The following is a 22,687-nucleotide window of genomic DNA, read 5'->3' as shown; positions in this document are numbered from 1 at the left end:
TAGGGTTGGATTCGCGCTCTCTGATCAGTTTTCGTGAAGCTGATGAGGGTAAACAGACACATTTTGGCCATCATCACCTGCCATCCTTTTATTCTTGATCACAGACGATCCAACCAACGACATCGTACATCGTAACAAGTTGACCTCAATATACCACATGAAACCCATACAAACCATGCCACAGGTCAGCTCCCCCATTAATTAGACCCTCCGGGGATGGACATCGGTTAATGCGTCTTGGGGAGCACTCTGGCCGCCTCGAGCTCGCCAAAGACGTCAGAGAACGCCTTCCACGTGTCCTGGTACCTGTTGAGTTTCCGTCAGCAAATCTTGACCTCGCCAGCCAAATATCCCTCCCCCGATCCCAGCTCATGGTTTTTTTTTTGTTTTAAGAGGGGGGGGGGGGGGGGGCCCGGGGGGAATTCTTGGGAGCGGGAAAGAGTGCAGCTCACCCTGTCCAGCCAGCCTCCCTGGCCTTGCTCATGCTCAGCACGATGTCGTAGTCGCGCCCGAGCTCAAAGTCGACAAACGCCCACGTCGCGTTGTCGAACGCGTCCTTCTGGAGGCCCTCTCGCTCCGCCAGCCTGTCCCAGGCCTCGCGGACGTCCTCCCTCCGGCTCCACTTGGCCAGGCTCACCGTCTGCTCCAGCGCGCTGCCCCTGACGCGCCCGACGAGCCCGGCCTCCTTGGCGGCGACGCTGATGGGCGGGGTGTCGCCCAGCTCGGTCCTGGACTCGCAGCCGCTCGTGGCCGCCCCCGCCGCGGGGGGCCGGGAGAACTGATCCTCCCGGACGCGCGTGCCGAACCGCCTGGCCAGGCGCGGCCACAGGTCCTGCCAGCTCTGGGCGTCGCCATTGACCACGTTGAAGGCCTGGTCGGCGGCGCGGGGCTCGAGCGCGGCCCACTCGCAGAAGCGGGCGTGCAGCCTCGACGACGTGAACGTGTCGAAGCGGGTGTAGAAGGTCGGCGAGCCGGGGAAGGTCAGGCCCTCGTCCGGCGCGAGCTCCCGGCTCACGGCCGCGTAGAGGCCGATGCCCGTGGCCAGGTTCATAAAGTTGCCCTTGGCGAAACCGATCACGTCGTTGGGATACGTGACGGTCCAGTGGATGCCCCGGTGCTCGGCGCAGAAGTCGTGGAGGATGGTCTGCTGGCGGTAGTAGAAATTGGGCGGGAACGGGTCCGACGTGAGCCAGGGGTCGGTCTCGAGGAGCGGGTTCTTGGGCTGCCCGAGGTGCACGCCGTACTGCTTAGCGCCGGTGACGAGGAGGATGCGCTTGGTCTTTGCGTGAGAAACGGCCGAGAGGAAGTTGGAAAGCATATCGCCTGCCTGGGACGTCAATGTCTTCTATTATTGTTTACGGGGGGCTTCCAACAGAGCCCAAGAACAAAAGGCGCCTAATTAATTACCGTTCACCTGCCAATTCTCCTGTTCCGTGTCCTTCTGGAGATAGGCAGCGAAAAAGATGTACTCGGCCTCGACGCCCCGCAGGTCTTGGGCCATCTGGTCGGCCGAGCTCAGGAGGTCGATGTGCTTGGGCACAACGTTGGGCGGATACTCATCCTTCTTGCTGCGGGAGAGGGCATAGATGGTCTTCCACTTCTCCGGACTCTTTGCGAGCTGCTTCACTATTTCTCGGCCGAGAATGCCTAATTAAGCGGCGTGAGTGATCATAGGGCTCGATTTTCGGGGGGTGAGAATATCATGCGAAAAGAACACTCACCTGTGGCGCCGACTACGATTGCGGATGCCATGTTGGAAACCTAATTGGCAATGACTATCTGCGGCACGTTGAAGAGTTTGTTGTTGGCTTCAGAGCACCCCTTCAATGCGCTTGATTGCCTGGGATTGAAAGTTCCTTGTGGTCCAGATCTGAATTATAATTAAGGAACAGAACGGATGACGTCAAGTTGACCACAATCTGCGCCAACGCAACACTCCCACAAAGTTGGAGGCATCATCACCCCCTTGGATATTTATTACCTCCTGAAATATTGGTATTACCAAGTTTACGCATTGGACTAATGTTCGAGTCTCTTGATCAACTGGGACTTTGAGATTCCTATCTACAAGATAATTACCGCTTTCAAAGCCATCCGGTTAGTGCCCATCACTTCGGAACATAGCAAAGCACAAGAATAGAGAAAATAAACATCTGGGGGCCCATTGCTCCTGTGATTGAAAACATGAAAGAGGGCGGCGAAGAGGGCCATAGAGTCATTATTATGTATTAGTAAGTAGTATTCAAGTTCGTATCCGTGGGTATATCCTGTTTCCATCCGTGAGTGCAACCACACGGCGGCGCCGTGGAAGTCACTGTAATATGGCAAAGCACCAATCACTGTCCGCTTGATGTGCCTTCTTGAGGTCCTTCTTCATATAGCACCGGTGCTGGGCCCCTTCGTCCCCATCTAGGTAACCCCATGCACAACCTGTGCACTGGTCGAATGAGGCACAACTGTTCATGCAATCAGCCATGCTGTCAGTCCAGGCCTGGGCGAGATCCGTGGCACCGCTGCCGCCGTAGTCGACACCACACACTCGAAGGAAGCTCTTGGTGGAACCGGGAACGTGATAAATAGTGTTGTTTAGCGCAGGGCAATCCGAGTTGTAGGTCGGTCGAGGAGCCGGCGGCGACCCGGTCGTGGTGTCTGCCGAGGCTCCGGTGCCCCCGGGAGTTATGGTGGGAGCTTCTGTTGGGATAGGGCTCGTGTTCGGTCCCAGCTCAGGTATTGAACTACGGCGCCGTCAGAAACACCATCAGTGAGGAAATCGATACATGTTCGTATATGCAAACCTTGAGGGCGTATCCGTGGGTTCTGCCGCCGCTCCTCCCTTTGCCTTCAGGCCCACGCCCAAGCCGACCCCAACGCCAACGGCGACGCCGATCAATATCAAGGCGCCAACCGCGAAGATACCCCAAAGTGCCTTCTTTCTGGCCGCGGGTGATATTACTAGGCTGTTGCTGCCGGCATCGACACTCCAGCCTGCCGCCCCACCAAGGTTTAGAGGCCTCTGGCTGTACTCGCCATCGCTTCGTATCGTCCCCCCACCGGCCGTCGAGCTGTCTGTGAAGGCGGCCGGACGCGGTCCCCCATGGCCCACACTCTTCTCTGGGGACTCATCCTCGGGGGGCGTCGGGGTTGGTTCGCGGTAAAACGTGTATCCGGCGAGGTTGGCGTCACTCTCGCCGTCGACCTCCCTGTTGTTCTTCTTGTTGTCCCAGTACACTGATGGCAGGGCGGCGGAAGATGCGGCGGCGGGAGACCTGTCGCGTCGCGCTGTTGGCTGATAGATCCTGGAGCTGGCCAACGACTCCGGCCCGGCGAAGTGAACCGTCTGCAGATTGTCGTCGTTGTTGCCGTCGTCGTGGCTGCGCGGAAGCGGGTGGGACGGGGATCCCCTGTGCGCCGATGGGTCCATGATTCGAGTCAGAGCCGGGGTTCCATCTCCGGGGCCTATTCTCGGTACCCCGCTCCGTTCCGTAGCCGAGGCTGGTCAAACGGACGATGTTTCTCGTCGGCCGAAGTCAGTCGGTTCGGCGCTGTGGCGCGGTGCAAGTTTGCTCGAGAGGAGGAGAGATCGAAGGAAGGGGGGGGGGAGCCTGTCAAAGCAACAAAGCAAAAGTGATCCAGAACATTGTATGCAACCTTGGATGCCAGCGCTGATGCGCGCGCCGCCAAGGCCCCCGTCGCTTTTCCTTAGTACGAGAGCGAGATCCCGGTCACTGCAATTTCGCGAAATTGGCATCGCGAGTGCCCCGCTTTGACCCATGCTGGGCCGGGTACCATCGCAGGTCACCAGGCAGGGTTCTCTTCACGTCCTACTACTAGTGTAAGACGGGGGAGCTCCATAGTTAGCAAGAAGGAAGGAAACAATCGCATCCGACGGCGGCTCAGCAGCGGCGCTGCGGGCACCGTGTCCTTTTGCGCGGCACAGTTCTCCGTAGATCGCTACTACATAGTATGTAATTACTCCGTAAATATTCATGTTCTCCTTGACATCCGTGTTGGGGTTGCTGCTTGACCGGGGTGAAGATCACGTTCATCCACTACCCGAGCCGCGAGGGAACTGTGTTGGTCAGTTTTTGTTTTGGTTCAGTTCGCCGGTTTCCCTTCCTTGGGTTGCCAAGGGCGCACTTGCCTAACCCAGCCAAGCGCCAAAGGATTGATTCGCCGCCATTGAACGCGCCCCCGTGACGGAAGTGACGTCTGTGCCCCGGTTCTCGGCCGGATAAGGTTCTCGGCCACCCAATTTTATATACAAATTTTTCAAACTTTAGAAATTCATAATTAAATCATACCAAGACTAAACTTTATAAAAACTTGTAATTAGACCAATATTATAGTAACATATCGAATCATTTGAAGACATTTCAAAATATTTTAGGTTGTTTTCGAGAAATAACATTTAAACTGCTTATAACGATATTTCTATATCGTCGTAAACCGGAATAAGAGAACTAGCTAAGAAATACTAGAATTTAAGGACTATACCTAATTTTTATTATATTAAAGTGACTATATTAAATTTTGAAGGGTATTGCTTATAGATTTGATTTTATTATGAATTTTCAAAGTATTAGATTTTGTGTGTAAAATTAAGTGGCTGAGAACCTTATCCGGCCGAGAACCAGGGCACACACGTTAGTTCCTTCCAAGGTTCGGCCCCTGTTCCGAAATATCGGAAGTCGGAAAATAGGTAGTGTACGGACTACGGATGTACATACAGAATAACTATCCGTCAATCAGCTGCACACGTGGTGTTGCACCCCAGTAGTTAATACGGATACTGACCTTTGTGTTGAGAGGCTGCTCGCTAACAGAGACAGGGTTTTGAGGACCAATCTAGACCATTACCAAGTTAGGAATCAAGCATGTTAATGTTGAAGAGCAGTCTGAGTTTGGAATTTGAGAAGTAGGGAGTGAAAGTACCTAGGTACCCGACGGATGAAATGGTGTTGTGGAGTGGTGGCGTTGGGTGTGAGCCGCCTGGGCAACTCAGGTAAGCAGAACGGAAATGCTCTGTCCCATGATAGAGGTGCAATCAGGCAACTTGTTATCGCCGAACTACGTAAAGGCCGCCATATCACACTTTTTTCAATCTACGGATTACAGCCAAATGAGCCTCGAGGAAGAGCTAGCCGATGACAACTGATAAGGAACGATGGTGGTTGGGTCTTGTGGTGCGGTGTTGATCAGCACGCATGGGGTTGCGCTTTGAGAAGAGACGCGACACGAATGATGTAGATGACTCTGTCGGGAATGGTAGATTCGGCTCAAACAATCGGACGACCGTTATCCACGAAACCAAGCACACGCCTCATCAAGTTCTCAATTGTACCCTTTGACCGTGCGAGTCGCCCCAACCGTTACCATCACCGGAACAAGAAGTTTGCACGTTCCTAAGTACTAAGGTAGGAAGGCCAGCCCTCCAATAAGAACGAGAAACCGAAATCACTCTGGCCATGTTCATTCATAGCCTTGAAGTAAGCACTGCGGCTACCTTAGGGCAACGTTCTAGAAAATGCCGCTTGCGAGAATTGTCTCAAACGCAAGCGCTCAGCACCCGAAAAGGAATCTTCCAGACGTCGGGTTCGTTCTCGCTGGAAAACTTGGCGGATGCTGCAAATCAATAGCGGATCTGGTGTAACGTACCACTGAGCTGGTTTGTTGGTAGACACATCTGTAGGAGCTGGGCAAGGGTCAATCTCGAGCGTTGGAGTCATTATTAATTCAACGTTGAGTTTGGTGAAGATACCAAAAAAGAAAAAAAAAAAAGCACGAAGCTATGCCAGCCTGTGTCATTGGCGGGGAGGGGGTTGCCATTACGCGCTTGCCGCAGTTCTGGTGGTTGGTAATTACCTAAACTTCGAGCTTACACAACCGCTGATGCGATAGTACCTAAAACGTCGGGATACGTCCGCCCAAATGGTGCAATACTCGGCGAAGCGCACATGGGGTATGTACCCGCCCCTTGTTCGGGCTCCAATTTAGAAGTGCCGTTCATTTTCCGACATTATATAACTCCAGATCTGCCGTTACACAGCTTGCCGCCTAAAGCCCGCACTACGTAGGCACTTTAGTCGCGTCTCCCTCGAGTTGTATAAGTAGGGTCGGGCTCAGTCACGAGGTGCGTTTCAACCTTGCCAGCATGCTATGGCCATGGGGGAACTTGCAGGCACGTAGCACAGTTCATTGGTCGGTGATTCGAGCCCAACTCGAGGGTAGCCATGTGGCTCCCGTGTAGAGGACAACGAGCAACGAAAGCACCCGGCACCCCCACGACTTCCCAAACAACTATTAATCTTCTCTCGCCCTTGGCATGTGTTTCAGATTCCTAGGCAACTGTAAGCCTCCGATCCACCCAGGCACACAAGCAGAGGGCCAGACCTCATTAGTAATGCAGCCAAAACCGCCCATTCCCGGACATATTACCGAAAGCCATCACAGCACAGCAACATGACCAAGCCAAAGTCGACCAAAAAGAAGTCTGATTCCGACAAGCACAAGGAGAAGACCAAGACCTCAGCCCCAAGAGGGGGAGGTAACAGAGACAGAGATAAAGATCGGACAGGGAAGCCAGAGTCCTCCTCGAAGGGGAGGGATAATGAACCATGGCGATACCCATGCATGTGTATCTGCAGATGCCAAGGGCTGGCCGCCGTGGCTTACTCCTGCTGTCCCAACTGCAGGTTGGGTATCCACAGGACGTGAGTAATTACATACCATGAAATTCATGCAGCAAGCGGTAAAAAGAGATGGGTAATTAAAGGAACTGATCGCTAACCAGAACTTAGGAGAGACTGTTAGAATTATATCCTCATCTTCCTCCTCTTCGTCACATTTTCCCTAGGGCATGGTTGGTAACTGCGATCACCTACAAATCCGGGAGCATGGTTCAAGCATTGTTCATCTTGGCAATCTAACTTTCATGGAAAAAGGGCGGCATTCGGGAAGAGGACACGTTCGGTTAGCGATTTAGATTCGGATTATTTTGGACTTGTGTCATGGTTCTGGGATCACTAGATGATACCTGAGTTACGCCAGGTTCTTTTTTTTTTCAACTTAATTGGATGGATTTGTTGATTTATACACCTATACAGTTCACAAAGCGGTATATCTCCGCCTGGTGACAGAGATGGCGTAGAACTGGCCATTTAACATGCTATCCGATCCGCCACTCAGCAATAAGTCGTCGATCTATGGTCTATATGGAGGAATCTATTAATGAAATGGTCTCACCATCTCACTTTTAGTGAGTAATGGTGTGTATGGGAATATGTACAAGTCCTTGCTTTGACTTTCAGCCAAATACACAATGAATCACAAGATACACATAATTGCAACTCAACCACGCGGCTTCCCTAAACATGGCCCGGTCGAGTCGCACACATCCCAGCAGTAATTAACCATAAGAGCCATGTGGTTCATCTCGGAGTTGGGGCACCAGATGGGAGGTAAACGAAGCAGAGCGCGACCGTAGGAGGCAGATCGCCTATAAGAATCTGGTCTGCCTTGAGGCCCTATGCATTGGTAACTCAACCACCAGAGCCAATCCGCGGAAGGAGAATCGGTTCTCTAATTAAACTCTCAAACAATTTCTCAAACTCACCTCTCCGCAACCCTCCCGCATCCATCGAACTAAATACCCATCAAGACCAACGGAGATGGTAGAGTACAATACCGAATTCAGCACCAGATATGAAGTCGGGAGCGAGGATGAGGAAGAGAAGAAGAAGAAGAAGAAGCGAGAAGAGCGCAAGAGCAAGGACAGGAGGCGAGAAGACCGCCGAGGGAGCGACCAAAAGACGACAAAAGAGACAAGGAGAACTAATTATGCCGACCATGGGTCGTAGGATCGATTGATTGGCCGCCAGACGTGACACACCGGCGATGGAAGGTTGGGTTCAGGAAGGAGGATCATTCGCGTGAAGTGTGAGCTGGAAGGGGCCACCAGATTGGCACGGTACCGTGAATAGGAATAGATAATTATTCGATCATGGCGCTTGCGTGAGACTCGTGGTCTGGTTCCTGGCTGCTCGGTCCTAATAGAACAACAATTGCGTAAAATCCAAGCGCATCGGTTCGCTTTAAAATTATTAGGCAATCCTTGCGACCTTTTTTTCGATCCTGCCCCGGTATTGCTCGGGGATATGTATCCTCGAACCACCGGGCTTTACAGTTGCGTCATTGAATAAGGTATCTTAGCATATCAAGCACGAGAGGGTCACCAGGCAAGAGCAACAGTGTGAAGCCACCAGGAGGTGCGGGATGGCCTTGTTCAACTTTCGTCCTTTTTCCAATACATGACAGTGCTTGAAAACATGTAATCAAGGTCAGGAAATGGATATTTATCATAGGTTTCGTCCATCGTAGTATACGCAGCGAGCGGGTTATCCGTCGTTGAGCCTTGGTGGACGACCTTTTCCCATTCTTCCAAGCTAGCTCCGACGTAGATTGCTGGGAGTGTTGCCAAGGCTTGGTTATAGATGTCGAGCTCCATATGGATACCAAACAACAGCGTGTTCCCATCCACTAAGGAGAATCCGGCAGGGCTCTCGACAGCATCGATACCCAGTTTTGCGCAAAAGTCCTTGTCTGTTTGAGTGAACCGAGGCTCTTGAATTACGCACTTGATTTCTTGGCCACTCATAGTTTCTACATTCTGGTCAGCAACGACTCGACTCATTGAGAAGACCAAAAGGAGCCCTGACTTAGATGGTCAACAATGTAACAGAAGGCGGCTGTCTGCATGTGGGCAGTCTTCCTTGCTTTGACGCTCCCGTTACTTGGTTCGTACGGACCGGGTCCTAAGCAAACGGCCTTCGTGATGACAGGGCGGTGTGGCTTGTCCGAGGCCAGCTCGAGAACTTGTCGTAGTTGTGCCCACCACTCGATTAATTGCCAGTCCTTGGCCGCTGCTTCGTGGTACTTCCAGAGATCATCAACGGAGAGCTCGGGGTTGGGGTTAGGCCGAATGCCGTCGGGTAATGAGTCTGCCGCTCCATGTATTGAAGCAGGTATGTTGCGCAAACGGCCGCGTCTGCGCTTGACCTGATTCCACTCCGTCTCCATGACGGCGGATGCAACGGATGGTTGGGCGAATGAAGTGAATGGCAAAAGAAGTGCTCTTCGGTGAAAGATTAATATCAATTGGCAATTCCTGAGTCTGTTCTGCATAGGCCAATCAATTCAATGCCATCGTTTGCTGTTTCTGCTCCTCAACAATGTCTTGGGTTTGAGGCAGAGCTAGGCTTGTTTGTCTTCACCAAACATCAGTTCCTCTGGTTGAAATTTGGCGGGGCAGCAAGCTGATAAGGATACTGATAGGCAGAACTGGAGTCACCGCCTGCTTGTTTTGGCGGCCAAGCACGGATTCAGGTCCCAAGTCTCCACCCACTCGCCAACTACGGATTACAAGGGACCTTGTGGGGAGGGTGGGTCCGCGTCCCCGCTGTTCCTTAGCTTCGCGGCTGCTTTCCACTTCTCCTTCGCTACCTTCTCCGAGTCGACCAGCACGGCAACGAATGATCGTCTGCGCCTACAATCTCATTCAGGACCCATGACTCTGCACAGTACTGGCATCGCAAAATAAGGTATCATGGAGAAATAGTTTTGCTAAAAACGAATGCCGATTCGTGTGGCGGGTGCCCTGCGTGCGCGTTGCATGAAGCCTGCACCTGAACCTCAACCACTTGCTGCGCCGCGATGCGACTCAGCACCTGAAAACGCTGAGGCTATCGTGCATGTATGTACGGCCCTCACAATAATTACATATATATAGGACGGCTCCAGACACTTTCCTCTGCGATGCATACATTCTGAATCGCGTACTTTGAAAGTACGGAGATACTTCTGGATGGGACTTGGGATCAAAGTTAGCGCAGGGCGAGGAGAGTGGTCTGGATTGTTCGTCCAGCAAGGTACGCAGAGACTGTGTATGGGCGGAAGACTGAGCTTGAAGCAGGACCGCTCGCAATCGCCCGAGGGGTTGCGGCACATCATTCCTTTCCAGGTTGGGTGTCTCGGCGCTTAACGGTGCAACAAGGTTGGGCGGGACCTTACCGGGGTGGAGAGCGGCTTCAGGACCAGATGTGACTGGTGCCGACCTTCAGCCGTGCAACCGCCGGAACCTTGGCATCCTGTTGTCTTGCGCTGTCCCTGCGATCTCAAACAGCGAGTTCACCATTTCTACCTCGACATGATTGGGACTGTCAACTTAGGCAGGCATCAGCGCTATCCTGCACATTAGCATCTAGAAAAAATGACTTCCAGAACATGAAACTTACACTCTACACAGAATACCAGGTACGCACAAAGCCGGCGCTCGCTACAAGTTGAGCGGGTTAGGTGGTTCAAGTGGTTTGCTCTCTGCTGGTGGCGGAGAAGCCTTTTGGCGAGGTGATTGACCTGCAATCGCGCTCAGCACAGCGGCTCACTCACAGCCAAGCGGGCAAAGGCGGCCGCCCATTGGCCAGGGGGGAGCATCGGGTGACAGGGGGCGGGAGCACCGGCATGCATAGCTCTCACTTCTGCAGGCCGTTTGCTTCCTGTGAGTGGTCGAGTTGATGGCAAGCATGCTGCTGCCAAAAGACTCGTCGAAATTGGTGTGTGGGTGGGTGTTTCTTGTCTGCAGGCCCAAAGGAACGCTGGACCCATGGCCCCTTGCCGGAGCTGTGCGGAGGGGGGCGTCTGCAACAATGATTCGAAGTCACTATTCCCGGGCGGCTGGAGGGAGGGGAATTGATTGAAATGAATCGATTGCAGCGCATGCTGCGGTCACTAGATATCATCCTCCGCAGCCCAGCGACGGTTTCTCCCTCTCCCTCCGTATTCCTCTTTTTCGAATTCGCCGTATGCCGAGAGAAGTTCCTTTGACATCAAGTCCGGAATATCTTCGAGTCTTGTTGTCTAAGAAGACTCTGGTTGCGCCCAAGCGAATCCCGTCACTTGCGAGTCACACGCGGCACCCACGGAGATCAGAGACCGGCGAGGCGCGTTGACCGGGGGGATTACGTCTCGGCCATATCTGAGGAACAAATACAAGAGGGAAGATATTAGCAGAGAGGAAGGAGCCGTTTGGGCGCGATCCGAGGGATCTTGGGGATCTCTCTCCCTCTTCGCCCACCACAGTTGCTCGATCACACACACACAAACCCCTCACCATGTTTTCATCAACGCTTCTCGCCGTCGCCAGTGCGGCGCTCGCGTCCGCCCACACAGTCATCACATACCCTGGGTGGAGGGGCGACAACCTGATCACAAACGAGACGTTCCCCTACGGCATGCAATGGATGTATCCATGTGAGTGCCTCTTAGACAAACAAACCCTCTGCTCTCTCGTGGCTTTTTTTTTCTGACAAGTCATCACAAGGCGGCGGCATGCCCACGACCACAAACCGCACCTACTGGCCCACGACCGGCGGCGCCATCGCCTTCCAGCCGGGCTGGTTCTCGGGCCACGCGACGGCTTTCATCTACGTCAACTTGGGGCTCGGCAACATGGGCCCCGAGTTGGCGCCCGAGCTCGCCGGTCCGCCCAACATGAGCCACCCGATGCTCCCACCCTTCCAGATCCTCGGCCCCTCCAAGAACCCCTACCCGGGTACCGTCTGCCTCCCGCAAGTCCCCATGCCCCAGAATATCACCGTCAAGCCCGGCGACAACGCCACCATTCAGTTGATCGAGACGGCGGTGCATGGTGCCGCGCTGTATTCCGTACGTCGTCGCACTCACCCCACCGGGGAAAGAACCCTGCCCCACTCACCTTTCTTTTTCTCGTTCTTCCTTTCTTTTCTTTCTTTTTTTCCCTTTTCCCTCTGATCTGATCCGATCCGAACAAGGAGTGCTGACACTACTTGCCTGCCGGCCGCAAACAGTGCGTCGACATCACCTTCGCCGAGCCCGGGGACCCGCGCATCCCCCTCGTCAACGAGACCAACTGCTTCAACAGCACCGACATCGGCGTCGCCGACATCTACACCCTGACGCTGCGCGAGTCCGGCCAGACGACCACCCTCGCGGCCGGTAACGCGGCGTCGCGCAGTCTCGGGAGCTTGGCGCGCTGGGCGTACGCGCCCGTCCTGCTCGGCGGGCTGCTGGCGCTGCTATGATCGACTGATGCGATGCGCGCGTGAGGAAGTCTCCGCAGCAGCCAGGGATGGTGGAGAATGGGAGGTTAGAACGGCGTAGTTTCGGTCCTTGGTCGGGCTGTTTTGTGGCTGGGCCAGGCCGGCGCACTGTAATCCGGACATGTTTTTCTTCTTCTATCACTCTTGGGGGGAAACGGCGTTTGGATGGGTGGGGTTTGTGTGGTTCCTTTGGGCATATATCCGACCAGGAGGTCAAGTCTCAATTCTTCCTCTTTTGGCCTCGGTTCATGACAATATTTGCTTTGTTTTACAAGTTTTTGTCGCGAAATACAAGGTTGCTGTTCGAATGAGGCAACTCAGTTCCCATGTCCTTGGCGTCCGCCTTACATCTCTCATGCTCACCTTAAGATATTATTACTAATTATAAAAAAACGTCTAGGGAAAGAATTATGGCTGGCCGTCCGTGTTAGAGACTCATCAGGAGAAAGCGGTTAATGTGTCGACGCGGAGATGGAGGTCAATCACCGTTGCAAGCGGCAAATGAAGCACTTAGGGGGCGCTGACAGATCGAACGATTTTTCCGGGCTATCACCTTCCTTTCAAGCTCCAGTGAACGCCTATCGATATTTATTGATTCTAACAATGTAATGATGGTTCGCTGGCTAGGGTCGCGCGTGCTTTGCCCTGCTTAAGCAGCAGAAACTGATGTTGAGGTCGCCCTTGGTGGGGAGAACCCTTTATCACTCATGATGAATGGCGAGTTTGAGAAGGGGATACCGTCTCACGCGCTTTTACTCAGCTATCTATGCTTCATAGTGTAGGTAATGTTGCGTCAGGCACCCGCAACTCGATGGCCACCTACAACGACGTCGGGTGCGAGATCGCTCAACGCGCACTTTCGGAAGCAAGATATACACACCAACTCGGGACTCGCCAAGGCTCACGAATCGTGTCCATTCCGAGTATTTGGACAAGCGTGACGGCAGTCGAGGCTGCAGCCAGCCAAAGGTTGACCTGTTGCCGTATATCCATCACAAACCAATACCCTGTGTCCCTACCCTGTTCTCCGTTCATAGGCAGGAACCCTCATTGCTTCAGATACCCCAAGCACTCCTGCGCAAGCGCCTTGATCCTCGCCTCACCGGACTTCTTCGCCGCTTCGCCTATCGGCTCCCCAACCTCCAGCGTCTTGGCCAGGTCGAGCGCGTCGCCGCCCATGGCCAGCAGCATACCCAGTGTCATGAGCGCGCGGAAGAGCACTTCCGGGTCGTTCTGTCGACGAATGACCGCCTCGGCGACCTGGTAGAGTAGCATCAGCAACTCAAGGTCGACCGAGCCCTTCTCGTTTAGTGCCAGGCAGGTGAAGTTGAACGATGCCGACGTGACTGCAATCTGCAAGTTGAGATTGTCCGCCCCGATGGGCCCGCCTTGATCACCTTCTACTCCCGCAATACGCGCGATCAGGCTGATGATGGCAGTCGCTTCGGCGGCGGCAAGCTTGCGACCTTCTGCCGTGGCAAAGAGGTTGGTTACCGTGCGCAGTGCCATCATGACGTTGTTGATATTCAGCTTGGAAGCGTCAAAGCTTGCGATCAGCTCGGTCAGCGGGGTGTCGGTAGATGGGATAGGATCTTGAATGTCGAGGGCGCCCCTAAGGGCGATGCTGACTACATTGCCGTACTTGTTGTCGCCAAGCGATGCCGAACCCGGCCACGCCACGAAGCAGCGGAGAACGTCAAGGGCGGGGAGGCGGTCGCCGTATGGCCACTGCGTGATGAGATTATAGACGCTCCGCTGGGCTTCGAGGAGCGCTGGCGGGCTGGTCTTTTGGATCGGCGAGCCCATTGTCGTTTTGAGCACCGCCTCAAGACGGTTGACCCCGTCGGGATTCATTGCAATGAGTTTGTTCCCAGCCAACAGATGCTTCTCGTTAAGGCTTTTGAGCTTCTTCGTAACCGGTTCCCACTTGGCCTGCGTGAGAGCGAGGTATTCTCTATATGGTAAATACTTCTTAGGTTGTGTCGTCTGGCCAGGCTGAGACTGTGAGCTGGTTCCGAATGAGTCGGCCGGCGGAGCTTCCGCGGTTTGGCCAATGGTCGCGCCCTTGGTGTTGGTTATGATGAACTTTGCGACTTCATCGATGTATGATATGGGGAGCTGGTTATCCCCCAGAAATTTGGTTGCCGCTTCATATGGGTTTTCTGACAGGTTGTACGGCAGCTTGAGGGGTGGCTTGCCCTCTTCAATGTCTACATCGAAGACGTAGTCGTATTCTCGGCCATTGTACTGAACCTTCCGCCCACTGCTGCCGGTAGAGTCCACCACGGTCCCGACATGGACCCATCTCTGCTCACCTGTCGATGATAGTTAGAAGGCCACAGCCCTGAATATAGACAGTGTTACTGAGTTAAGTCTCACCTAATGACCACTGATAGGCCCCGATGCTGCCATCGTCTTCGAGTACCGTTGTAACTTGGCCGTCCTTCTTTCCTGGGTGGTTAAGAAGCCATGATTTTGGGTTCAGCCGCTCTTTGTTGATCGAAGGACCGAGCTGCTGTTGCGGGATAGCAAACGACCGAACCAGTTCTTCAAAGTGGGACAGCATCTCGGGCGGTGCTGTGCGATCAGCGTTGCGGGTGAAAACGCGAACCACATTGTCGCTGGCCCCCGTAACAATGTCTCCGTTTTCGGGGCACACGGCGACGGACCAGACGGAAATGGCGGGGTGTGTTATTGTCTGAATACACTCCGAACCCCTCCAGACCCGAAGCGTTCGGTCCTCCCCGGCGCTGACAATCTCGCTCGTCGGCAGGCAGGCGAGAGAGTATATGAAGCTATCGTGACCGTGAAGGGCGCCCACTTGTGTCCCATTCATTTTCCATAGCTGAATTATGCCATCATTGCCGGCACTTGCAAAATCGGCCCCGCTCGGGTGCCCCTTGATACCTCCAGGAAGCCTGCACAGCGCGCGAACAACAGAATTGGTGCTCAGAGTGCGGCGAGGCTCAACCTCACCGTTTCCATTAACCTGGCGAAGGTCGAAAATACGAATATAAGTGTCGGCGCTGCCGGTGATGACCGTGTGTTCGTCGTAGGCCAAGACGGCCCAGACGCTCTTGACCTCCCCCGCGTGAACAAGTTGGGCAGAGATCTGCCACTTCTCCGTATCCCAAACTAGCGCTTTCCCGTCCCAGCTTCCGGATACAACGTATGCTCCACGGGATGATGTGTCGAGCGCGCAGACATTGTGGCCGTGCCCGATAAGAAGACGGTCGGCATTGTCAGTTGTGGTCAAGGTTGGTCGCTTCGCTTCAATGATGGCATCCTGCCCGGCGGAAAGAATGAGGCCCTCGGGCCAGGCAGAAGAGGCACGGAGAAAGGCGAGGGAGTTTATGTAGCCGTGACCCTGGCTCGTAATGGTGGCTTCGAATGCAGGAGGTTTATCGGCAGTCTTGCGCCAGAGACGGACTGTTTGATCGCGGGAGCACGAGAGAACCGTATTTGCTGCAGGGAAGCAAACTGCGCGGACCTAATCATAGGGAGCTTAGCTTATGCACCGCGGTCATGTAAACGCGCGAAACCCACATCTGCATCGTGGCCCTTCAGCTGGGCCGAGAGCTTGAAGTCCGGCATGGCGGTCGAGCTCAGCAGGGTGGCCTTGGTGCTCAACGGCGGGGTAATCGAAGAGAATCACGAGATTGCGGGGGAGACCAAAGGCCACCAGAAAGGAACGACAGCAGACCTGGCGCAGCGTGGAGGAGCTAGCGCAGTTATCGTTATGTAGTCGCCAGACACCTGCGGCGACAGGTCGAGCTAAGATGCGAATTTGTCAGGCGCAGCAAGCAAATGGAACGACCTGGAATGGCTGTCACGGTGTTCGGGGAATGACGATGGGGAGCTTCCAGAAAGTGGGGTCCTAACAGGTACGGAGTACGGATTACACTAGCAGTGAACCCCACGTCTGCTGTGGTGCATACATACCGTACGCACTTAGGCACTGTACGGATACAGACCTTAGATAATAGTACCTGCCTTGAGCAGGAGGGGAGAGGTGTTGCACATCACCGAAGGTAATATGTACCCGTATCAAGCGTACAAGGAAGAACTTGGCCTCTGAACGATTACATCGTCCTTTTTTTTTTTTTTTTTTTGGCTACATGCGCATGATCATTAAGTTTCCTTTGAAGACTGACGGGAGCCACAGTGGCAGAATCGCGAAGCAATGCAAAGTGCCAAATTATAGCATGGTCTACTAGCTCTATCCACGGGTTGGGTGTCGAAGACGGACTTGCAAAGTCAGGAGCAAACCCGGGATCAAGAACGGCGAGTCGATGGATAGAGCAGCAAGGAGGAAGCACCTAATAGGAAACTAAGTAACCACAACCAGCTCCTCGCATTATGGGAGAAAGTGGGTAGCGCGAAGTTCAACCCTTGTTTCCGTTTTGGGGTGGTAGTAAACGGGCCCCACGACCAAGTTTGGCTAATAACTTCCAAGAGCAAGCGCTCCCCTGGCAGGTGGAACACCCCGCACTGGTCTGGACAACAGAGGCCGTTGGCCGCTGGTTTGTCGCATCAACTCTTTCCACTTCGCACAAGTGCAAACTCTGCCCACTGAAGGCACCGGGCGCGACGACCATTTTCGACCTAATTCCTCGCCTTCCTTTTGACAAACAACGACCGGCTCATGACTTTACGATTTTCCGTTCTTTGGCTTTCACTTCCCTTGGCTCTTTGAGTGTCCCTTGCCCTTCCTGCCTGATAGATCCAACTGTCATCGGTCCGGCTGCCTTCAGAACCGCCACAACCTTTAGTTCGGGACCGCCCCTATTCTAGCGTCTTAATTGTTGGCTTTAGAAGCGCCGACTTCGTCCGACAAGCAAGTCTTCTTCCCGTTCGACCATCCTCACTTTCACGGGTTCGCACCTTGTCTCAGATTCAACATGAGCGACTCCAACGCCCCTCGTCAATACGTGCCCTTAACCTGTCATGGCCACTCTCGACCTGTGCCTCACTTGAGTTTTTCACCGCTCGAGAAGGAGGACGTGTATTATATGATCTCGGCATGCAAAGGTTTGCGAGAGATGTATTTATTTGCGCCGCTGCGTTCGGCTGACCCAAGGTGCCGCAGATGGAAACCCCATGCTTCGTGATGGCCAAACGGGCGACTGGATTGGCACCTTTCTCGGCCACAAGGGCGCTGTATGGCAAGCGAGACTAAGCCCTGATGCTACCACTGCTGCGACCGCATCTGCCGATTTTACCGCGAAAGTCTGGGACACCCACACTGGCGAGCTGTTGTACATCCTTCAGCACGACCACATTGTCCGTGCCGTTGCCTACCCGTTCGACCAATCGGGAATGATCGCGACTGGCGGTTTTGAGAAGAAGCTTCGCATTTTTGATTTGCACGACCAGAAGCCGCCCGGCGAGCAGACGGCGACCAGCTCCGACGTTGTCACTCCGGTGACCATCGAGTCTTCCCGAGCGTTCGAGATTGGCGAGGGCGTGCACAAGGAGGCAATCAAATTTATCGTCTGGGCGCAAGACCCTCGAGTCATCATCACGGCATCTGGCGACACTTTGCGTTGGTTTGATTTGCCCACAAGGCGCTGCACCCGCGAGGTACGGCTTGAGGGGGAGATCAAGTCGTGTGAGCTTGTCTCGTTGGCGCGAGGCCACAGCTCACCCACAGATATTGGTGGTGGCCTCCCCGTGTTGGCCGTTGCCGCCGGAAAGACGGCGTACTTTTGGGGCGGACCGAGGGCCGAGGATGAGTTGAAGCAGATCAAACTCCCACACGGAATCGCGAGTGTTGGTCTCGATTTGAAAGGGAGGAAGTTTGTGGTTGGCGAGGAACCGGGCACCTGGGCCCGGGTGTACAGTTGGGATGATGCTAAGGAATTGGACGTACACAAGGGCCATCACGGCCCGATTTGGTCCATTGCCTTCTCGCCGGACGGGAATCTGTATGCGACAGGCTCAGAGGACGGGACGATTAAGATGTGGAAGAATTGTGAAGGTTTTTACGGGCTTTGGCGAGGGGGCGTGTCGGGTAACGGCACGGACTAGGAGGCGAACGAACGCCCTCTCGACATTCCGCCTGACACCGCTGGCATCGACGTGCCTCGCAGTCCTGCGCCGGCCCGGAGAGACAACCACGTTGCTCCGGTCACGACCCGCCATTTTGGTTCAAAGGCCACAGTGGTGTCATCTGAGGAGCAGAGCACTGTCGTCTTTGTTACCTCTCCGCCTACAGAAGTTGGAAAGAATGCGTCGCTGCTGCCACTTGAGCGCGGTTCCAAATCCTCGTGTTCCGATTTGCTCCTCAGTTACGAAGACACAGACAAGCAACCGCGGCCGCGGTGTACCTGCCCATCGTGTCCTCAGCATGGAAGCCCGGCCAAGTCAGGAGACATCCGGATGGAGGAATTCATGCGCCGGTCAGCCCTCCATATGATCAGTGCGGCTAGGCCTTGACCATCCAGGGGGGAGCCGGGTTAGGTTATGTTGGTGGTTATCTGTTTGTCCCGGGAACGGACTGCTTCAAGTCATTTCAGACGGCCACTCCCGTCGACCTGCATATTTTGCAGTTCAGTGATATGGGCGCTGCGAGATGGACTCTTAGATTTGCCTAGCTATTAGCATCCGTTGTCCTTGCCAGGACCTGACCGGGCTGTTGACGTGGTTGTTCCTAAGCGGATCTCACGATCCATCGAGCCATGGAACCCAGCATCGAGAATATACAACCCAGATATAAATTTATAACAGCGTTCTTCACTGCATCTAATGTCCGAACTTTGCTGAGGACCAGTTGCCGGACAGTCCTTCGTACAGAGCCCCGAAGATGGATTGCACAGAGCACCCTGAACCCGCTGTATGTATTGCATGTCCTGTATGTGCGAACAACATACTTTCGTAATTAATTTATTTTGTGTTTCTCTCCGTACTGCCCGGTCATACAAGTCCAGTCAGCTCCAGGCTTGAACTTCATAGTGGGGTTGCAGGTTGCGAGGTTGCGGGGTGTTTCCCAACGCGTCTTTGCAGGGGGTCATGGCGCCGCAATGGCGCTTCTCTTTTGTTCGGATGCTGAGCCGAAGCTTAGTGTATTTAGTAGTGTATGCCTTGCGCATCTGGTCCATTTGTTTCCTCGACCACGAAAAGCAAAGGAGCTGCTCCAAGCTACACCCAACAGTCACGTTCGTCTCTCAATTAAAATATTGACCGCCCTGATCTCTCTCTTTCTTCCCGAACCATCAAAATGGACGACGACTACGCAAGTTCCGAGAACGAGCAAGACGAACTGATGGAGGACGCCGAGGATCTCGAGGCCGAGAATGACGCCGAAGAGGAGAACGAGGACGAAGAGGAGGACCCGGACGATCAAGATGAGCCGGAACCAGAGCAAGAGGTAGAGCCGGAAGCTGACGTCGGTGAAGCCGAAGCCGAAGCCGAAGCCGAAGCAGAGGGCGAGTCCGAGTCCATCGATGCTTCCCAGGCGCTTGGTGCCGATGGACAAGCTACCAGTCGAGATGCCCCCGCCGGCGCATCTGCCGCGCCGACAAGCCCGGCGATCGCGTCGCAATGGCGTCCCGTCCTACGACAAGAGTACATCGATGCCCCGCTTTATGACATCGTGCCGACCATGGCGGCTCCCCAGGCCACGAGCATCAACGCGCTGGCGATTACCCCTGATCTTCGGTACTGGTTAACAGGAGGGTCGGATGGGTACATCCGCAAGTACGACGGCGTGAATACCATAAACGGCAAGCAACAGCTCACTGTTGCCCAACGACACCCATTCGTCGACAGCGTCGTCAAAGCAGGCGTGCTGATGAGCTACTGGGAGAACGAGGAACCCGCGCCCCCGAACGCGCGGCCCGAAGATAGGGTTCTGTCTCCTGTATACAGTTTGGCCGTACATAGTCGGGCGCTGTGGCTGCTGAGTGGCCTCGAGAGCGGCGGCATCAACCTGCAGAGCGTGCGCCATGACGAGGGCAAGAGGATACACTGCCTCCGCGAGGGCGGGCACACGAATGCCGTCAGCGTTCTGCAACTCGCGCCGGACGAGAAGAGCGTGCTGAGCGGGAGCTGGGACAAGACGGTCATCGATTGGGATCTAAACACGGGCAACGTCATACGCAAATTCGAAGGGAGCGGCGGTCAAATCTCAGCCATCGAGCTGCGCCCGGCCAACGGCGCGCCCGTCCCCGCCGAGGCGAGCCAGGTCGAGGTGAAGAGCGAGACGTTTTTCTCCGAGACCAAGCCCCGGGCGAATGGGTTTTTCCAAGATGGCGCGGCCGACGGAGCAAACTCTGGCGCCAACGGGACAGGCACGGTTGGAGATGGCCCGGGGTCGCCGGAGCACGAATCTCTCTTCGGTAGTCCGGCCGGATCCCTCTTTGGCGATAATGACACCATGGGCGGCGGCGGCGGGGGAGCGTTTGGTGATGATGACGACGAGTTTTCACGGGCCATGGACATGGGGCTTCACGACGACTCCAACACTCAGCCCTTGGATAACTCGGCAGATTTCACTATGGGTGATGCCGACATGCCCACCGGCTCCGGCTTGGATACGGGCGGGCAATCCACAACAGACGCCCCCCCACCAGCGCAAGAAGGACCCAGCGCGCCTCAGGACGGTAACGCGTCCAGCGACACCATGACCGGTGACACAGCCCACGACACGTCGGTCGACCTCAGCCAGCCCCCAACTGCCACCGAGCCCTCCCAACAAGATCAACAGCAGCAGCAGCAGCAGCAGCAACAACAACAACAACACCAACACCAACAGCCCGCTCCCTCCGATTCAGACCAACAAACCTCCCAGCCTCCAGACGGCCCTCAGCCGCCATCCTCCCACCCCAACGGTGACGGCCCTTCAACCCCCTCCATGGTCTTTTCCTCGACCGCACCACCACCCCAGAGCGATCCAACCCAAACTTCGGCCAACACCTTCCTCGCCGCCGCCATCGACGGCACCATCCGCATCTGGGACCGCCGCGTCCCCAACCCGGTCGCGCGCATCAGCAACCGTCGCGGGGTGCCTCCCTGGTGCATGGGCGCGTGCTGGTCGCCCGACGGCAACTGGATCTACGCGGGGCGGCGCAACGGCACGGTCGAGGAGTTCTCGATCCACAACGCGACCAGCTCCTGGCTGCCGGAGCGCACGCTCAAGTTCCCCGCCGGCTCGGGCGCCGTCAGCTGCGTCCGGCCCATGCCCAACGGCCGCCACCTCGTCTGCGCGTCCCACGACATCCTGCGCCTGTACGACCTGCGCGACACCTCGGCATTCAAGCACAGCAAGGTGCCCTTCATCATCATCCCCGGCCCGCCCAAGGCCGGCGTCATCTCCCAGCTCTACATCGACCCGACCTCGCGGATCATGATCTCGTTGGGCGGCACCAGGGGTTGGGATGGCACCTCTACCGAGGTCATGATCGGGTATGAGATCGCTGTTGCTAAATAGTGTAGGACATCGTGCGAGCCTAAGTCCTCTAGGAAAGTGACATTTTGGCAGCTGGTTGGAGATGGGTGCGTTGGGGCTGAAAAACAGGCTCTGAAATCAGGCCTGGTCAGCGGATAATTAGGCGTGGTAGGGCGTGCTGATGACGTCCATGGATGCGGTTATATGGGCCGTTATTATGAGTTTCTCGGGAGGATGGGGAATTGGGGATACCCATATGATGCGGCGTTAGAGTTATAATTGATCGAAGTTTTATGAGCCACAAAGGGATGGATTCCCGGCCTCTAAATAAACACGACCGTTTTCCTTCACTTGAGTCTCATGTGCGTATATAACTCCGTTTATTGTCACTAGCTGCAGAGATCGCCGTAGTCTTGAGGTGAATCCTGCAACGCTGTTTGAGTGGACTATTAGAACAAACGCTATGCATCTCGGACCCGACCACTAGCTGGTTGCAATGCAGCCATCGCTGTGCGCAAAAACCAGGAGACGCTCAGTCTTTCTCAAGCAGGGAGTTGCTGAAACCTCTATCGTTGTAACCGGACAACTATTAAGCCAACATTGTGAAGAGGGTAGGCGAGCAACAGGCTCTAAAAATCGAGACAAAATGGATCGACGATCTTCGTTGTGCAGGGAAAGATGTTGCCGAAAGGAAGATCTCCAGAGAGAAAACTTCAATCAAGCAGAGGAAAACCCTTTAAACTCCTGCATAACGGATGGGAGAAAAGAGCAAATCACAGGTCAATCAGCCAGTCCTCGCGGTCAGCATCCTGGACACCACCATCTAATTGCCCATCTTCGTTGACTTGGGCTTGAGTGCAGGCCAAAACCTGAGCCTGAGCTGGAGCTTGATACGGCGCTGAAATCTCACTCGAAGGTGCGAAGCACCCATTCACCGAGGTCGATGGCGTTGGTGTCGAAGCCTCAAACTGAGCGCAAGAGTGTGATATGACTGCATATCCTGGCCGAGGTGCAGGATGCATATCGCCCGGCGGGGGAGTGTCCGATGGAAGGGGATCTGTGAGGAGGTCAAGCTGAACTCCGGGTAGCCGGATTGGAGCGTGCTGAGTCGTGGTATGGCGAACCGAGAGGTGCTGCGGGACCGCGGCTTGCTGTGACGGGTCATTCT

The 22,687-nt window shown here is 54.8% G+C and overlaps 7 protein-coding genes across 7 annotated transcripts; 3 read left to right on the top strand and 4 right to left on the bottom strand.

Moving 5' to 3' along the window:
* Nucleotides 1-227: 227 nt before the first annotated feature.
* Nucleotides 228-1,819, bottom strand: MYCTH_77631 (NAD(P)-binding domain protein; the record flags this gene model as incomplete). The annotated part of the gene is made up of 4 exons (XM_003659738.1): nt 1,722-1,819; nt 1,408-1,647; nt 453-1,323; nt 228-306 (listed from the first exon to the last, which is right to left on the bottom strand). The coding sequence occupies exons 1-4, from the start codon at nt 1,750-1,752 to the stop codon at nt 228-230; spliced, it is 1,221 nt and encodes a 406-aa protein (XP_003659786.1). The 5' UTR covers nt 1,753-1,819.
* Nucleotides 1,820-2,016: 197 nt separating this feature from the next.
* On the bottom strand, nt 2,017-3,713 carry MYCTH_2297208 (uncharacterized protein). Its single transcript, XM_003659737.1, has 2 exons — nt 2,796-3,713; nt 2,017-2,735 (listed from the first exon to the last, which is right to left on the bottom strand). The coding sequence occupies exons 1-2, from the start codon at nt 3,419-3,421 to the stop codon at nt 2,312-2,314; spliced, it is 1,050 nt and encodes a 349-aa protein (XP_003659785.1). The 5' UTR covers nt 3,422-3,713; the 3' UTR covers nt 2,017-2,311.
* A 4,540-nt stretch (nt 3,714-8,253) lies between these two features.
* On the bottom strand, nt 8,254-9,272 carry MYCTH_2297207 (uncharacterized protein). The gene is made up of 2 exons (XM_003659736.1): nt 8,715-9,272; nt 8,254-8,658 (listed from the first exon to the last, which is right to left on the bottom strand). Exons 1-2 carry the CDS (start codon nt 9,073-9,075, stop codon nt 8,282-8,284), a joined length of 738 nt encoding a protein of 245 aa, XP_003659784.1. The 5' UTR covers nt 9,076-9,272; the 3' UTR covers nt 8,254-8,281.
* A 1,707-nt stretch (nt 9,273-10,979) lies between these two features.
* Nucleotides 10,980-12,699, top strand: MYCTH_2297204 (uncharacterized protein). The gene is made up of 3 exons (XM_003659735.1): nt 10,980-11,304; nt 11,375-11,718; nt 11,880-12,699. The coding sequence occupies exons 1-3, from the start codon at nt 11,166-11,168 to the stop codon at nt 12,111-12,113; spliced, it is 717 nt and encodes a 238-aa protein (XP_003659783.1). The 5' UTR covers nt 10,980-11,165; the 3' UTR covers nt 12,114-12,699.
* A 426-nt stretch (nt 12,700-13,125) lies between these two features.
* On the bottom strand, nt 13,126-15,817 carry MYCTH_2297201 (uncharacterized protein). Its single transcript, XM_003659734.1, has 3 exons — nt 15,678-15,817; nt 14,511-15,621; nt 13,126-14,446 (listed from the first exon to the last, which is right to left on the bottom strand). The coding sequence occupies exons 1-3, from the start codon at nt 15,723-15,725 to the stop codon at nt 13,179-13,181; spliced, it is 2,427 nt and encodes an 808-aa protein (XP_003659782.1). The 5' UTR covers nt 15,726-15,817; the 3' UTR covers nt 13,126-13,178.
* An 881-nt stretch (nt 15,818-16,698) lies between these two features.
* On the top strand, nt 16,699-18,465 carry MYCTH_2089163 (uncharacterized protein). Its single transcript, XM_003659733.1, has 2 exons — nt 16,699-17,162; nt 17,221-18,465. Exons 1-2 carry the CDS (start codon nt 17,033-17,035, stop codon nt 18,159-18,161), a joined length of 1,071 nt encoding a protein of 356 aa, XP_003659781.1. The 5' UTR covers nt 16,699-17,032; the 3' UTR covers nt 18,162-18,465.
* An 885-nt stretch (nt 18,466-19,350) lies between these two features.
* MYCTH_2115340 (SPT8-like protein) lies at nt 19,351-21,561 on the top strand (the record flags this gene model as incomplete). Its single annotated transcript, XM_003659732.1, has 2 exons — nt 19,351-20,721; nt 20,941-21,561. 2 exons carry the CDS (start codon nt 19,351-19,353, stop codon nt 21,559-21,561), a joined length of 1,992 nt encoding a protein of 663 aa, XP_003659780.1.
* Nucleotides 21,562-22,687: the final 1,126 nt, after the last annotated feature.

Source organism: Thermothelomyces thermophilus, chromosome 1, assembly GCF_000226095.1.
Source record: "Thermothelomyces thermophilus ATCC 42464 chromosome 1, complete sequence".
Taxonomy (NCBI): Eukaryota; Fungi; Ascomycota; class Sordariomycetes; order Sordariales; family Chaetomiaceae; genus Thermothelomyces; species Thermothelomyces thermophilus.
The sequence above is the reverse complement of the archived record's forward strand: the minus strand, read 5'-3'. Positions and strand labels throughout refer to the sequence as shown.

Bases quoted from the DNA above. Each gene is read 5' to 3' on its own strand.
- MYCTH_2297208 (XM_003659737.1), bottom strand. From the start codon at position 3,421: ATGGACCCATCGGCGCACAGGGGATCCCCGTCCCACCCGCTTCCGCGC. The intron at 2,736-2,795 runs GTTTGCATATAC...ACGGCGCCGTAG, and splicing joins CCCACGGATACGCCCTCAAG to TTCAATACCTGAGCTGGGAC.
- MYCTH_2297207 (XM_003659736.1), bottom strand. From the start codon at position 9,075: ATGGAGACGGAGTGGAATCAGGTCAAGCGCAGACGCGGCCGTTTGCGC. The intron at 8,659-8,714 runs GTCAGGGCTCCT...ACCAGAATGTAG, and splicing joins TTACATTGTTGACCATCTAA to AAACTATGAGTGGCCAAGAA.
- MYCTH_2297204 (XM_003659735.1), top strand. From the start codon at position 11,166: ATGTTTTCATCAACGCTTCTCGCCGTCGCCAGTGCGGCGCTCGCGTCC. The intron at 11,305-11,374 runs GTGAGTGCCTCT...AGTCATCACAAG, and splicing joins CATGCAATGGATGTATCCAT to GCGGCGGCATGCCCACGACC. The intron at 11,719-11,879 runs GTACGTCGTCGC...GGCCGCAAACAG, and splicing joins ATGGTGCCGCGCTGTATTCC to TGCGTCGACATCACCTTCGC.
- MYCTH_2297201 (XM_003659734.1), bottom strand. From the start codon at position 15,725: ATGCCGGACTTCAAGCTCTCGGCCCAGCTGAAGGGCCACGATGCAGAT. The intron at 15,622-15,677 runs GTGGGTTTCGCG...CCCTATGATTAG, and splicing joins TGAAGGGCCACGATGCAGAT to GTCCGCGCAGTTTGCTTCCC. The intron at 14,447-14,510 runs GTGAGACTTAAC...TATCATCGACAG, and splicing joins GGCCTATCAGTGGTCATTAG to GTGAGCAGAGATGGGTCCAT.
- MYCTH_2089163 (XM_003659733.1), top strand. From the start codon at position 17,033: ATGAGCGACTCCAACGCCCCTCGTCAATACGTGCCCTTAACCTGTCAT. The intron at 17,163-17,220 runs GTTTGCGAGAGA...AAGGTGCCGCAG, and splicing joins TATGATCTCGGCATGCAAAG to ATGGAAACCCCATGCTTCGT.